Consider the following 15,907-nt stretch of genomic DNA (forward strand, 5'->3'; position numbering starts at 1 on the left):
CTCCACTCGGTGCTTGCATCAAGAGATGGAGTCGCAAAATCCACATAAAATGTTAACAGAAGAAAGGGTAGCAGGGCGTGGAGTCATCCCACAGATGACATCCCTACCTTGTCAGCTTGCTAACCTCTTTGGTCATGTGGACAAGGCGTCCGACTTCTGATCAGAAGGACCAAAAGTTAACTATTGTGGTCCCCCCATCTAAAGGCAGCTGGAAGGACAGGGTCGCAGCAGCAGCAGAGATTAGCAGTTAAATACAGTTCCAACACGAAGTTCCCATAGGGGGGTATAGAGACGTAAATCACTACATGAAATCCAAAGTAACTTGCCCGCCGCCTTTTTCCGTCAGTTTCTACAAGCATTAAGCATGAGTCAGGATAAGGAAAAATATGTAATTTTCTGAATAAAATTGATATTTTATACTTATCCTGACTCACCTCCAATTCAAGTGTCGGGCTCATAATCAGGAGAGAGTGAAGCATGTGGGGATGGTGGCGCCACAGTTTCCCGCCTCAACAGCTGGAGAGATAACTCTTGGGAGGAGTGATTTTACGTCTGTTCTTTATTGAAGGGAGCTTCAATAGGAGATACAAGTGTTCCACTAACGTTCGCAAGAGGAAGGAGACAAGCATTAAGCATGAGTCAGGATAAGTATAAAATATCAATTTTATTCAGAAAATTACATTTTGTTTCGCTAAATATCATCCTTTTTGTAGCTGGACGATCACATGTCAACAAACTGGCTTGCTTATTTTACCCCATTCAACAATCACAAACTGATTACCGCCTCGTTTTCCATGGACTGCTAGTTTTCAGTAACATAGGCAAAAATGTGTGAATTCAAATGGCTTGCTTATTTTACCCCATTCCATGTGCGTACAACTTCCGCTTACCACGTTCATGAGGGTCCGTATAACCTTAGTGTTGATTATATATATTTCACATTTGTAGAGCAAAAACTGTAATTAAAATTACACAATGCTAGGATATATTTCTTTGGGTTAAATAATAGTACTCTGTATTATATTTTACTGATGACTGCGTCAGAATTAATTCCGTTATATTATTGTGCATGTTTGAACTTAATCGCCGGAAAAGTGTGCAAAGCTGATTGCTATTTCCGGCTCAAATACACACAGTAATCTTGATCTTAATTAATTTATGGAGCAAAAACCGTAATTAAAATTACACAATGCTAGGATATATTTCTTTGGGTTAAATAATAGTATTCTGTATTATATTTTACTGATGACTGCATCAGAATTCATTCCGTTATATTATATTATTGTGCATATGTTTGAACTTGATCGCTGGGAAACGTGTGCACAGCTGATTGCTATTTCCGGCTCAAATTTACACGGTAATCTTAATCCCTGCAAATAATACAATGCCAAGCAAAAACAACTTAGAACTTAAAAGGAAAATAATCATGTCTATTGATGTTTAATTGCAAATTTGACGTCTTTAGTGACAAAGTTGTCTTCTGTTGTTTGTTCATGCGAAGTGATACGATGTTGTTTTCTTACCCCTGGAAAAAAGTTTTGACGAAAGCATAACCCATAGATAAGCCGACCCCCTTCTACAGACTGTTTTTCGGTCTTCAAAATTCGGCTTATCTATGGTAATATACGGTACCTTGGCATATCTACCAGTGAGCATAGCTGTGAGTATGGACATTAGTGAGTATAGCTACCAGTCAGTATAGCTACCAGTCAGTATAGGTAACAGGCCCTGGCCCCGATTTCTCGAAACAAACTTAATTTTTACTCAAATCTCAAACTGAGTTTGACAATTTGAAACAGCAATTGAACTCAACTGCATTTTTAAAATAAAAAGCCCAAACAACTTGAGTAATCTATCCACGAAACTCAAATTGTCTACTATGTTTGAGTTTAATATCGATTTCAGTTCATTCCGAGAAATGCATTTTCCTGCGTTTCTCAAATTTGAGTAAAAACTCAGACCTAAGTTTGTTTCGAGAAATTGGGACCTGATCTCAAAATCAGATGGTGTACAACGAGCGTGTATGTGATTTTTTCAGAGATCTTCTTATTTGCCTTCAAGAGAAGTCGGAGCTTGCAGTCAGCTGTGCTGACTTTGACAAGGAATATACTGTGGAAAATGTTTTTCAGGTCAGTGAAAATGTTAAGTTTTGTCTAAACCACATACCTTTTGACAAAGAAAGATCTATAAAAATGGTTAAAAGACATTTCTTACTTTTGCATATTGTGCTGCAAGCAAAATGTTTTTTTGTTGTAAAAATACAGTTTACTTTGAATGATTTGTAAGCAATTTGTCAAAACATACATGTAAGAAAGGTGGCTGTACACCTCCGCGATTTTTTATGTAGCTATATTTGAGCTTTATAAGTACAATGATTTTGATGTTGTGCTTCTGTTTGAACAGGTGCTAGAACAGATTTTCAGGTTTATAGAGAAGTCCTACAAGCTGTTCCAGGGGTGGGTAACAATGCTCTGTGTTTACTATTTACAAAAACAGAAATGAATGGGGTAATGTCACAAACTGCTTGTGTTGAGCAGAAAAATAGTAAATGACACTGACACTTTTAGTATGATATTCAGTGCCCTTTCACTTTGAACAAATTCAACATGAACTATGAATTAAATCCAGTTTAGCCCAAAGCCCTGTAGATGGCAGGCTGTAAGTGGCAGACCCAAGGCTTCTGCACATCGTACTGTCCTGAACAATCTTGTTACCCTTATGTGATATAACACTTAAAAGACAAATGAAGTGATATTTCACTGGAAATGTGAGGTGAGGTGAGGTGAAATTGGGTTTTACGTCGTGCTTGAGAATATTTCGCTCATATGACGACGTGCATGCGTGTGTATGTGTTTGTGCGGCTGCTTGTACTAGCCCAGACTTAAGCTGGTTTTATAGTGCAAGCCCACTGAGATACCATGCCGCAGTGAAGCATGAATACCCCACTAAGACACATTATACTGACTCCGAGCCGACTAGTCCTTGTTGTACCCATTAATGCCGAGCGCCAGGCAGGGACCAACAAATACCATATTTTAACGTCTTTTGGTATGACGCGGTCGGGGATTGAACCAGCGACCTTCCGCTCTCTGGGCGGACGCTCTAACCACTACACCACGGAGGCGGTCCACTGGAAATGTGTTCATCGTGAGGACATAGTGGAGTGGTAGCCTTGCGGTTCAAGCATTTGCTCATGCCGAAGGCCAGGGTTTTATTCCCCACATGGGTACAATGTGTGGAGCCCATTTTGTAGTTTCTGTAGTTATATCGCTGGAATATTGCTAAAACACACTCACTCACTCACACACTGTTTTTGCAGACAATATGGAGTTCAGAAAGACAACTTCAAGCAGCTCCTGGGCAGTGTGTTTCGAAGCTTCGGGAGAATCATGTCATCCAGTGAAGCAGCCTTACGTAAAGCACAGGTGAGTCAGTGCAGATTGTCATAGTTTAAACATTGTAGTCTTGTCCGGTGCACAGGTGAGTCAGTGCAGACTGTCAGGGATGAAACATTGTGGTCTTGTCCGGTGCACAGGTGAGTCAGTGCAGATTGTCATAGTTAAAACATTGTGGTCTTGTCCGGTACACAGGTGAATCTGTGCAGGTTGTCATAGTAAAAACACTGTGGTCTTGTCAGGTTGACAGGTGAATCAGTGCAGGTTGTCATAATTAAAACACTGTGGTCTTGTCCGGTTGACAGGTGAATCAGTGCAGGTTGTCATAATTAAAACACTGTGGTCTTGTCCGGTTGACAGGTGAATCAGTGCAGGTTGTCATAGTTAAAACACTGTGGTCTTGTCAGGTTGACAGGTGAATCAGTGCAGGTTGTCATAATTAAAACACTGTGGTCTTGTCAGGTTGACAGGTGAATCAGTGCAGGTTGTCATAGTTAAAAAACACTGTGGTCTTGTCAGGTTGACAGGTGAATCAGTGCAGGTTGTCATAGTTAAAACACTGTGGTCTTGTCAGGTTGACAGGTGAATCAGTGCAGGTTGTCATAGTTAAAACACTGTGGTCTTGTCAGGTTGACAGGTGAATCAGTGCAGGTTGTCATAATTAAAACACTGTGGTCTTGTCAGGTTGACAGGTGAATCAGTGCAGGTTGTCATAGTTAAAACACTGTGGTCTTGTCAAAATCACTTGTCATAATTAAAACTTGGTCTTGTCAGGTTGACAGGTGAATCAGTGCAGGTTGTCATAGTTAAAACACTGTGTCTTGTCAGGTTGACAGGTGAATCAGTGCAGGTTGTCATAGGTGTTAAAACACTGTGGTCTTGTCAGGTTGACAGGTGAATCAGTGCAGGTTGTCATAATTAAAACACTGTGGTCTTGTCACAGGTGAATCACAGGTGAATCAGTGGTGCACAGGTGTTGTTTTTGTCATAGTTAAAACACTGTGGTCTTGTCAGGTTGACAGGTGAATCAGTGCAGGTTGTCATAGTTAAAACACTGTGGTCTTGTCAGGTTGACAGGTGAATCAGTGCAGGTTGTCATAGTTAAAACACTGTGGTCTTGTCAGGTTGACAGGTGAATCAGGTGAATCAGTGCAGGTTGTCATAGTTAAAAAACACTGTGGTCTTGTCAGGTTGACAGGTGAATCAGTGCAGATTGTCATAGTTAAAACACTGTGGTCTTGTCAGGTTGACAGGTGAATCAGTGCAGGTTGTCATAGTTAAAACACTGTGGTCTTGTCAGGTTGACAGGTGAATCAGTGCAGATTGTCATAGTTAAAACACTGTGGTCTTGTCAGGTTGACAGGTGAATCAGTGCAAGTTGTCATAGTTAGAACACTGGTTTTGTCAGGTGCAGAGGTAGTTTAATGTCTGTGTTTAGTAGTATTAAGGTTCCAAGGATGAGCATATGAGGAAAATCAGATGGGATTCAGGGTGGCTCATACTGTGTGTTAAGACCATACTGTTTCTCATGTCTCAGGTGTGCATTAATTTCAGTGATTTTATTTGATTTAAATTCTGCACTCAACTTTACTCAACTGTTAAGGCAATCTCACTCACTCACTCCAGTCACCTGAATGTTGTCCTTCCCTACAGGTGATGCTGCTGAAGCAGCTGAACAAGACGTTCCAGTCGCTGCTGAAGATCATCACCCGCAAGGAACTGGCGGGTCTTGTCCAGGACATGTGCAGCAAGATGTCCAAAGATCTGCAGCCCTTGTTGCTGGAAGCCAAGGTGCAACTGTGCCGTGAGATGGTCAACTCTGACCTCTTCCCAGAACAAGGTAGGCAGTCATTGCTGAACTAAACAAGTACCTTAAGTTTCCTGAGCTTGTTCTGGCTTATGTTTGGTTGGCTATTAGTTCTCTTTGTCTGAGATTAAGGTTTGTTGAAATTGAATATACTAACAGCTGTCATATTATGTTGCAGCGTCCAGGGATATTGTGTTGCCCATGTGTATGTCAGCCATCAAGAAATGCCTTATCACCAAGCGGGTTCTTCCTCTGGCATCTCAGACCTTGGGGGACATCCTGGACCGGTTCAGAGAGGTCAGCATTACAGCAAGGCTATCCTCCTATGTTGTCATAGTTGGGTGTTCCTTCTGTGTTGTCATAGTGGGGTGTTCTTTCTGTGTTGTCATATTGGGGTGTTCCTTCTGTGTTGTCATAGTGGGGTGTTCCTTCTGTGTTGTCATATTGGGGTGTTCCTTCTGTGTTGTCATAATGGGGTGTTCCTTCTGTGTTGTCATAGTGGGGTGTTCTTTCTGTGTTGTCATAGTTGGGGTGTTCCTTCTGTGTTGTCATAGTGGGGTGTTCCTTCTGTGTTGTCATATTGGGGTGTTCTTTCTGTGGTGTCATAATGGGGTGTTCTTTCCATGTTGTCATATTTGGGTGTTCTGTCTGTGTTGTCATAGTGGGGTGTTCCTTCTGTGTTGTCATAGTGGGGTGTTCTGTCTATGTTGTCATAGTGGGGTGTTCTTTCTGTGTTGTCATAGTGGGGTGATCCTTCTGTGTTGTCATAGTGGGGTGTTCTGTCTATGTTGTCATATTGGGGTGTTCCGTCTGTGTTGTCATAGTGGGGTGTTCCTTCTGTGTTGTCATAGTGGGGTGTTCCTTCTGTGTTGTCATATTGGGGTGTTCTTTCTGTGGTGTCATAATGGGGTGTTCTTTCCATGTTGTCATATTTGGGTGTTCTGTCTGTGTTGTCATAGTGGGGTGTTCCTTCTGTGTTGTCATAGTGGGGTGTTCTGTCTATGTTGTCATAGTGTTGTCATAGGGTGGTTGTCATTGTCTTCCTTCTGTGTTGTCATATTGGGGTGATCCTTCTGTGTTGTCATAGTGGGGTGTTCTGTCTATGTTGTCATATTGGGGTGTTCCGTCTGTGTTGTCATAGTGGGGTGTTCTGTCTGTGTTGTCATATTGGGGTGTCCTTCTCTGTGTTGTCATATTGGGGTGTTCCTTCTGTGTTGTCATATTGGGGTGTTCCTTCTGTGTTGTCATATTGGGGTGTCCTTTCAGTGTTGTCATATTGGGGTGTTCCATCTGTGTTGTCATAGTTGGGTGTTCCTTCTGTGTTGTCATAGTTGGGTGTTCCTTCTGTGTTGTCATTGTGGGGTGTTCTTTCCATGTTGTCATAATGGGGTGTTTTTTCTGTGTTGTCATATTGGGGTGTTCCTTCTGTGTTGTCATAGTGGGGTGTTCTTTCCATGTTGTCATAATGGGGTGTTTTTTCTGTGTTTTCATATTGGGGCTTATTTCTATGTTGTCAGACATATTATTTCTGTGTTGTGAAAGTGTGGTGTTATTTCTGTGTTGTCAAAGTGTGGTGTCCTTTCTGTGTTGTCATAGTGGGGTGTTCTTTCTGTGTTATAGTGGGGTGTCATTCCTGTGATGTCATATTGGGGTGTCCTTTCTGTGTTGTCATAGTGGGGTGTCCTTTCTGTGTTATAGTGGGGTGTCATTCCTGTGATGTCATATTGGGGTGTCCTTTCTGTGTTGTCATAGTGGGGTGTTCTTTCTGTGTTATAGTGGGGTGTCATTCCTGTGATGTCATATTGGGGTGTCCTTTCTGTGTTGTCATAGTGGGGTGTCCTTTCTGTGTTATAGTGGGGTGTTCCTTCTGTGTTGTCATAGTGGGGTGTCCTTTCTGTGTTGTCATTGTAGGTGTTCTTTCTATGTTGTGTGAACGTGTTCCTATGTGTACAAGAGTAAAGTACATGTGTTCCTGTCTGTACAGATCTCGGTGCATGACGGAGACAGTCAGTATGTCCTGAAGATCCTGTTTGACCTGCTGATGCAGACTCTGTTGACCATGGACGAGGCGCAGCAAGAGGAAGCTGGGGTGAGTAGTGTTGATACAGGGGTCATTCAACACCTCAGCATGAACATTGGGAACGTATCAAACTGAGGAATCCTCCATCAAAATATCTCAAACATATGACAACATGTTATGATAAGATAACTACATTATGTGTGTGTATATAAAACAAGAAGGCAGATTTTGATTTTGAAAAATATGTTTTCAATAATAAATAATTCAATTACGAGATAATTCTGCAATCTTCTCCATAGTGAGGGAGAGTGTTCAGGGCTTACTGCTGATGCATGGTCTATACCGGCTGTCTCACTGGCCTTTGGGAATACATAAGAAATGAGTTAGACACAAGTCATGAATGATTTGTCATGTCAAGATTCCCTCAACTATAATCTAAGCATTGTTCTGGGCTCCATTTGAATGTTATTTGATTTAGTTGATATATATTTGAAAGTAAGATCACTTTATTTGGTGACTAAGTGTTAATCTAATGTATAGCTGTTTTGAGCTGTGGAACAGTGTACTCCCTTCTCAGTCTGCACAGGCTTACCCAATTGATTAGGTTTGTCATGGACATACCTAAGCTTGTCATATTTATTAAAGTTGTAAACCTGCATTATATCAGGCTTTCCTCCCAAATTTGGGACGATGGGGTAGCCTAGTGGTTAAAGCGTTTGCTCGTCACACGGAAGACCTGGGTTCGATTCCCCACATGGGTACAATATGTGAAGCCCATTTCTGGTGTCCCCTCCGTGATATTGCTAAAATATTGCTTAAAACAGCGTAAAACTAGTCACTCACTGATTCCTCCCAAATTTGAGCCAACACACCTCGATATGAATGGAATACTCTTAGAAGCAGCATTAAACCCAACTCACTCACTCACTCTGTGTCTGCAGGGCATAATGATCTGCTGCCTGATGGAGCTACTGAGGAAGATGGAGGAGCTCCACTACACCTCTCTCATGAACACGTACCCCAAGGGGAGGCCACTCAAGGTAATCCTCCCCATCCACAGGACTTACTTTCTGAAATCTGCTTAGGGCAATAACTTAACTCTTCTTTATAAATCTTTCTTTGAATATGGTTATGATATGGTTTGATGTCAGATTCATTATGTGAAAATGCCCAAAGCACTGTTTCATCATCCCTACTCCTTTTCTCAGATCTCATATAATGATGGGAGTAGCAGTTTGTCAAGCAGAATTTGCAAAGATGCCAACCATTATGATTTTGGTGCATTTTTTAAATATTTTTATCCTGTAATTATGCTTTTATGCATGTTTACTCCAGATTATGATTTTTGTCATTTTATTGTGAATTAAAGCTTGTATATAATATATCAGAGAGAATCACTTGGTGACAGTGTGTTAGTGTGTTAGTGTGTGTCATGGCTGGTGTATATTGCAGGACTTCCTTATCCGAGTGCTGCTGGTGTTCCGTGACCTCATCAAGCGGGATGTCTTTCCCGCCAACTGGACTGTTATGAGGATGGCCACCAATCAGTGAGTAGCCACCTCAGTCCTCCCACAGTCTACTCACAGTGGACCCACTATCCACCTACAGTCCACTCCAATTGACCAACAGTCTGCCTCTCACAGTTGAGCCATAGTACATTCACAGTCTTCCCCAGTTGACCTACATTTCTCCTCAGCTCTCGCCAGTTGACCTACATTCACGGTCCTCCCCAGCTGACCTACATTCCTCCACAGTCTACCCACAGTCGACCTACATCTCTCCACAGTCCACCCCGTTGACCTACATTCCTCCACAGTCCACCCGCAGTTGACCCTACGCCCCTCCAGTCTACCTACAGTTGACCTTCATTCCTCTACAGTTGACCTACATTCCTCCAGTCCACCCACAGCTGGCCTACATCCCTCCACAGTCCACCCAGTTGACCTACATTCCTCTACATATGACCTACATTCCTCCACAGTCCACACACAGTTGACCTAAATCCTCCACAGTCCACCCCAGTTGACCTACATCCCTCCACAGTCCACCCACAGTTGATGTACATTCCTCCAGTCCACACACAGTTGACCTACATTTCTCCTCAGTCCACACACAGTTGACCTACATTTCTCTACAGTCCAGACACAGTTGACCTACATTCCTCCACAGTCCACCCACATGTTGATCACTACATTCCTCCATTCCTCTAGTCCACACACAGTTGACCTACATTCCTCTACAGTCCACACACAGTTGACTTACATTCCTCCACAGTCCACACACAGTTGACCTACATCCCTCCACAGTCCACACACAGTTGACCTACATTCCTCTACAGTCCACACACAGTTGACATACATTCCTCCACAGTCCACACACAGTTGACCTACATTCCTCTACAGTCCACACCCAGTTGACCTACATCCCTCCACAGTCCACCCACAGTTGACCTACATCCCCCAGCAGTCCACAGAGGTTGTTGATCAATAGTCTATCCACTGTCGTACCACAGTTCTCCCACAGATCATCAACATTTTAAAATTGTTATTGAAATTTATATAGAAATCACACCACGGAAGTACAACACACAGATTGTTCTACAGTGATAAGTTCTGTTTTTGCTGACTGACATGGTACAATATTAATTAATTCACTGGTTTGATTGCTTGAGTAGTGAGTTCTGCTGGTTTTAAGTCAGTTAATCAATTATTGATAGTGAAAATTTCCAGATTTATAATGAGTTTGAATGTGGAATTCACCAATTATTTGAGTGTTTCAACTGCCTGTGGTTTATTACAGCCATCATTTACTGATCTGTTTCAGTGTGATCCTGACTGCCATCCAGTACGTAGCCCAGTCTCTCACCGAAGACTTCCTCACTGGGATAGACTTCGATAACCAGGTGAGATATGGGGGAAGCACAGCATGGTGTGTGTATGTGTTTCCTGCATCCAGTAGGATTATGGAAATGAGAAAAGAAGAAAATAACAATAACGTTACAGATATGTTGAAAATTGTTTTTAAAATAAAACTGGTAGCATTAGGAGAGATTCAGTTCATTCAGATTTGTGATGAATTTGTTAAAAAAGATTCCTAAATGGTATGTGTAAGGGTACCCTTTCCACACATTAACATACTCTGTTACCTGAAAGATATAGTGTGTTAATAAGGCACTGATAAGTAATATTGAGGTCTTTTTCCCCAGTTGTGGAGCAACTACTTTGATCTGGCGGTATCCTTCGTGACACAGCCCAGTCTGCAGCTAGAGAAGATCTCTGACGCCAAGAGAAACAAGGTCAAGGACAGGTCAGTGCTCCTGAGTTCAGGTATTAGTTTCAGAGCAGAAACAAGCCGATTTCAGTATAGGTGAGGCCACAAAACAATCTTACCTCTACAACTATCGTAAGTGAGTGAGTGAGTTTTACGCCTCTCTCAGCAATATTCCAGCTATATGGTGGCTGTCTGTACATAATCGAGTCTGGACCAGACAATCCAGTGATCAACAGCATGAGCATCGATCTATGCAATTGGGATACGATGACATGTGTCAACCAAGTCAGCTAGCCTGACCACCCGATCCCCACCCACCCTCTTTCAACAAGTATGGTTTGCTGAAGACCAGTCTAACCTGGATCTTCACGGGTAACTATTGTAAGTCAATACTATAGGACAGGAGTTAAGATCACCATAGTGGTACGATCACGCGTGTTAAATGGGCCCAACATTTGAAGCAGTTAAGAGCAGTAGTTTTCGTAGTTCAGAGCACTATTGTAAATTTTTACTGGCATATTGGCTATGAATAATAGCTAAATAATAGCTGAGAATAAAAGCTTAAAGTTTAGAATTCTTATTGTTTGGATTTCTGTTTCAGGTACCAAGACATGAGAGTTCTCATTGGTTTACAGATTCAGACCTTATGGAATGGATTAGGTAATGATATCCAGCTTCGGTCTAGGTTGTGGTGCTTTGAGGGTCATAATGGGAGATATATGTGAGTGAGTGAGTGAGTGAGGCTTAACGCAATATCAAGGCAGGGGAGCCCAAAATGGGCTTAACACCCTGTACCCATGTAGCACAATCAAACCTGGGTCTTCGGCATGAAGAGTGAGTGAGTGAGTTAATATTTAACGTCACATCGGCAATATCGCAGCCATATCATGACGAAAACAATTTATACAATAAATTGGCATGAAGAGCAAACGCTTTAACCACTAAGGTGTGGAATCAAACCTGGATTTTCAGTATAATGACTGACTGAGTATGGTATTACGCCGCTTTTAGCATGGTCCAGCAATATCAAGGCGGGGGACACCAGAAATTGTCTTCACAAATTGTACCCATGTGAGGAATCGAACCTGGGCCTTCAGCGTGATGAGCGAATGCTTTAACCACTAGGCTAGCCCACCGCCCCTTCAGTATAATGAATGAATGCTATAAGAATTAGGCTTCCCAATCATCTAGAAATGATCAATGTTTTAAAATCATGATCAAGGGTTTACCTATAGATGAATTTTGATGAGAGAAATACAACTTAATTGTATTTCTATGTGCATGTTAAATGTCTGTAATTTAGGAACATAGTGTTAAGAAAATAAAAAAAGTGTTTTCATTTCCCAGGAAATCAAAAGAGACATTTCATTCCATCCCTGGTTGGTCCATTCCTAGAGGTTACCATGGTACCAGAGACAGATGTCAGGAAGGCAACCATTCCAATATTCTTTGACATGATGTTGTGTGAACAGCAAGTAAAAGGAAACTTTACCTCAGTAAGTATTACAATACCTGTTAAACCTTCACCTCAGGAAGTAGTACAACACCAGTTAAACCTTCACCTCAGGAAGTAGTACAACACCAGTTAAACCTTCACCTCAGGGAAGTAGTACACCACCAGTTAAACCTTCACCTCAGGAAGTAGTACAACACCAGTTAAACCTTCACCTCAGGAAGTAGTACAACACTAGTTAAACCTTTACCTCAGGAAGTAGTACAACACCAGTTAAACCTTCACTTCAGGAAGTAGTACAACACCAGTTAAACCTTCACCTCAGGAAGTAGTTTAACACCAGTTAAACCTTCACTTCATCACGATGTTACTTAAACCTTCACTTCTATAAGTTCTACGATACTAGTTAAACTTGCACTTCTGTAAGGATTTCAATCCATGTTTAACCTTCACCTCTGTAAGTATCCACCCGTGAAGATCCAGGTTAGAATTGATCTTCAGTAACCCATGCTTGTCATAAGAGGCGACTAAGGGGATTGGGTGGTCAGGCTCACTGACTTGGTTGACACCTGTCATCGTATCCCAATTGCGTAGATCGATACACATGCTGTTGATCACTGGATTGTCTGGTCCAGACTTGATTATGTACAGACCGCCGCCATATAGCTGGAATATCGCTGAGAGCGGTGTAAAACTAAACTCACTCACTCACTCACTCTGTTAGTATCCAGTTGAGCTACAACCCTTCCCATGCTACGTTTTGTTGAACTAGAGATTTTATGTATGCTTCCAGCTAATTGTCATAGAACATACAATTTTCTGACAGACACCAAATATTCTTGTGATTACTATGGCCTGGTTCCGCCAAGTGATCTTAGCATTACAGACAGTTATGTCAACATGGCTTCCGGGAGCTGCACCAGAACAGTTGTCTCAGGTGCTTCCTCACAGACTTCTTTGAGTGGCATTTTAGAAGTTGGGAAGCACAATATTGACTGCTTGACAACAGTACAAGAATCTGTATTGAAATGTCGTACTCATGATAAAAGAAGTTGTTATCCATAATAATTGTACTTACTCATAGACTTCTGATCGTCGACGCACTATAGCTGTCTTTCCTCATAGACTTTGTCGTGCGAAAGTTGGCTCAACACCTACAATAGTTTTACGCCATTTTGACAATGTTCCAGCAATATCACGGCGAAATGGGCTTCCCATATTGTACACATGTAGAGAATCGAACTGGGCCTTAGGCATGATGAGTGAACACCTTAACTGCTAGGCTACCCCACCTACACTCCAGTGTAGTCTTGACTGTCAGTATGTGTTCTCAGTTTGGAATGCCCATTAATGTTCTCAGTCAAGAATGTCCATATGAGATATCAGTATTCTGAGGCCATACTAGTATGTAATCTCTGTGTGTCTTGGCAGCTGGAGATCGAGATAATTAAGAAGATTGACATCCTGATCACTGGGAACAATGGGGACACTGAGTACAGGACTCTGTTCAACCAGATGTAAGTATGAACACACAATGCCTTGGAAAAAGTGGTCAAATGTAACACATGCTTTACTTGTGACTTTACTTCCTTAGTAAAGTACAGATTCTAGTACTAGGGGTGGGGGTTTGTCTCATCCAGGATTAAAACCTACACCCTCAAAGTGAGACAGCTAATTTCCACCACACAAAGTCAGAGATCTAACCCACTCAGCCACCATGGATGTCCAGATATAGAAGGCTGACAACTGGAAGTCTAGATTACCTACTTTGTGTACTTGTCTGACAAGTTTACATATGCATGGAAGAAATCTATGAATACACAATGCCTTTACTAAGAAAATCTAATCCCAGAGTAAATGTTGCATTGAAGAATTAGCAGATCTCATGACAAAAACAATAAATGCCCATATATATTAGGTACAAAAAACCTTTTCCAGTTGGGATGTAAGAAAACTTAAATAGTTGGAAACATGACTAACAGGATCGGGTGGTCAGGCTTGCTGACTTGGTTGACACATGTCATCGTATCCCAATTGCGTAGATTGATGCTCATGCAGTTGATCACTGGATTGTCTGATCCAGACTTGATTATTTACAGACCGCCACCATATAGCTGGAATATTGCTGAAAGAGTGTTAAACAACAAGCCAACAAACAAACAACTCTCTCATTTCTTCTAATCAGGGAAAACAAAATGTTTGTAAAGGAAAAACCTGGTTAATGATATTGTGCGTCCAAGGTTTGAGATGACGATTTGAGCATGATTTGTGGTTAGCAGCATAATTATAGTCAATCACGGAAGATAATATAGCAATGCACCTAGTGGACAATGGACACAACATAAAGAAGTATGTTTGGTTCAAATTGAAAGGAAGCAGTTACAGTTTTGAGACGTTGTTCTTGTGGGGTTGGTGTGCTGATGTGTTTGGAACTGGCGTGTTTCCAAGAATTAAGATGTGAAGGTAATAAAGTACAGTAACTCAATTACCACTCAAATGTCAGGGTTGAACAAATCCAGGTTTCATCAGGAGGGCCAGTGAGGCAGTCTGAACTTAACTTAATTGAACACAGGATAGTGTGTGTGTGTTTACACTTTTAAGAACTTTAAATATATTTACTTCCAGTATGGGTATATTTTCAAATTCTCTAGTTTTTGGATTTTGTGAGTTTAAATTTAATTTAATAGTGTAAAAACAACTTTTCAAACTACTTTTTCAATGGTTTGAAACTTTGTTATTTGTCAGGGCTTACAAATAGAGGAGGATAGTTTTTTATACAAAATATTTTTTTATATAGACTCATTAAACACCCATTTCATCCATGTGTCTTTTGTCATGTGCATTGTTGATACATATATATTACGAAAATGTCATATGAAATATTATACAAAAATTATCCATATCATACAAACTGTCTATGTAAAGCTCATGCACTTTAAGTGTCACAGAAGATTATCAGCAAGAGCTAAAATTGTTGTACACTTTTGTTTATGCAATGATAACTGTTTCCATATTAGATGTGATAAGGGACCGTTCGTAATTTATGGCTGGGGGTGGGTGGGGTGTGTGATGATTTTAAGGGGGTCACATTTTGTTCTGGGGAGCTAGGGGTCATCAATTTTGTACACATGTACTAGGGGGTGTCAGCAATTTTGTACATAAAAATCTTTTAAAATTATGCTTAGAAATTATGGGGGTGTCATTGATTTTGTACATGACATGCAGGGGTGTCACTTATTTTGAAATAAATTTTAGGGGGGGGGAGGGGGTCATTCACATTGTACATGCTTCTCCATAAAACTCATCATCACCCCCCTAGCCATAAATTATGAACAGTCCCTAATCTAATAACTTGGGGTACTTCCTGTTGAGTGACCACCTACTTTAGGTGTAACACAAACTGTCAGATGTAAGATCAAATGATAACTATATCCCTCAATTGCTAAAAATATCATTTATCAAGCAGGCCAACTGCATTCTCCTTCCCAGAGATGTTTACATAATGAGCACATTTTATCAGCTCATAATATCCAGTCTGTGTTATTATTGATAATATGAGGTAATTAGGACTGTCACTTGTGTCTGTTATATCCCGGCAATGTGTAACAATTATACACAACCAGCTGATAATGTGCAACAATTATAAACAGAACATGACTAGCAATGAATGTCAGTGCTGGGACAGTGTTGAAAGATTCAGGGCACACGTTCACTTGGAGATAGTGGGACACTTGTCAATATCCGGTTGGTTTTCGTTAAAACTGGAAAAGTATATCCAAATATTACGAAGGGATCAGATGGAAGATGATACACTTAGCGTAGATTGAATATGTTTGACCAGGATGCAAAAGAATCAGATGTCGCATCACAAGAAAAGGTATATGTAACATAACATAGAATTATATGATATTTATAGTTTTAAGATGCTCTTGTTCAATATCAATTGCTGTGTATGGAATGAA

The 15,907-nt window shown here is 41.1% G+C and overlaps 1 protein-coding gene across 3 annotated transcripts in view; it reads left to right on the forward strand.

Annotated features, from left to right (window-relative positions):
• Nucleotides 1-15,907, forward strand: part of LOC124258690 (dedicator of cytokinesis protein 3-like) — a 150,582-nt gene that overhangs the window by 68,671 nt on the left and 66,004 nt on the right. For all 3 annotated transcript variants that reach the window (XM_046692763.1, XM_046692764.1, XM_046692766.1), the window contains exons 23-35: nucleotides 2,039-2,129; nucleotides 2,404-2,456; nucleotides 3,320-3,425; nucleotides 5,049-5,235; nucleotides 5,381-5,499; nucleotides 7,187-7,291; nucleotides 8,164-8,262; nucleotides 8,675-8,769; nucleotides 10,046-10,124; nucleotides 10,428-10,528; nucleotides 11,094-11,152; nucleotides 11,840-11,988; nucleotides 13,377-13,462. In XM_046692763.1, the coding sequence (XP_046548719.1) occupies nucleotides 2,039-2,129; nucleotides 2,404-2,456; nucleotides 3,320-3,425; nucleotides 5,049-5,235; nucleotides 5,381-5,499; nucleotides 7,187-7,291; nucleotides 8,164-8,262; nucleotides 8,675-8,769; nucleotides 10,046-10,124; nucleotides 10,428-10,528; nucleotides 11,094-11,152; nucleotides 11,840-11,988; nucleotides 13,377-13,462 (1,329 nt within the window). The remainder of the gene's footprint in view (nucleotides 1-2,038; nucleotides 2,130-2,403; nucleotides 2,457-3,319; nucleotides 3,426-5,048; nucleotides 5,236-5,380; nucleotides 5,500-7,186; nucleotides 7,292-8,163; nucleotides 8,263-8,674; nucleotides 8,770-10,045; nucleotides 10,125-10,427; nucleotides 10,529-11,093; nucleotides 11,153-11,839; nucleotides 11,989-13,376; nucleotides 13,463-15,907) is intronic.

This window comes from Haliotis rubra, unplaced genomic scaffold (genome assembly GCF_003918875.1).
Source record: "Haliotis rubra isolate DU_JTF1 unplaced genomic scaffold, ASM391887v1 Scf7, whole genome shotgun sequence".
NCBI classification, from domain to species: Eukaryota; Metazoa; Mollusca; class Gastropoda; order Lepetellida; family Haliotidae; genus Haliotis; species Haliotis rubra.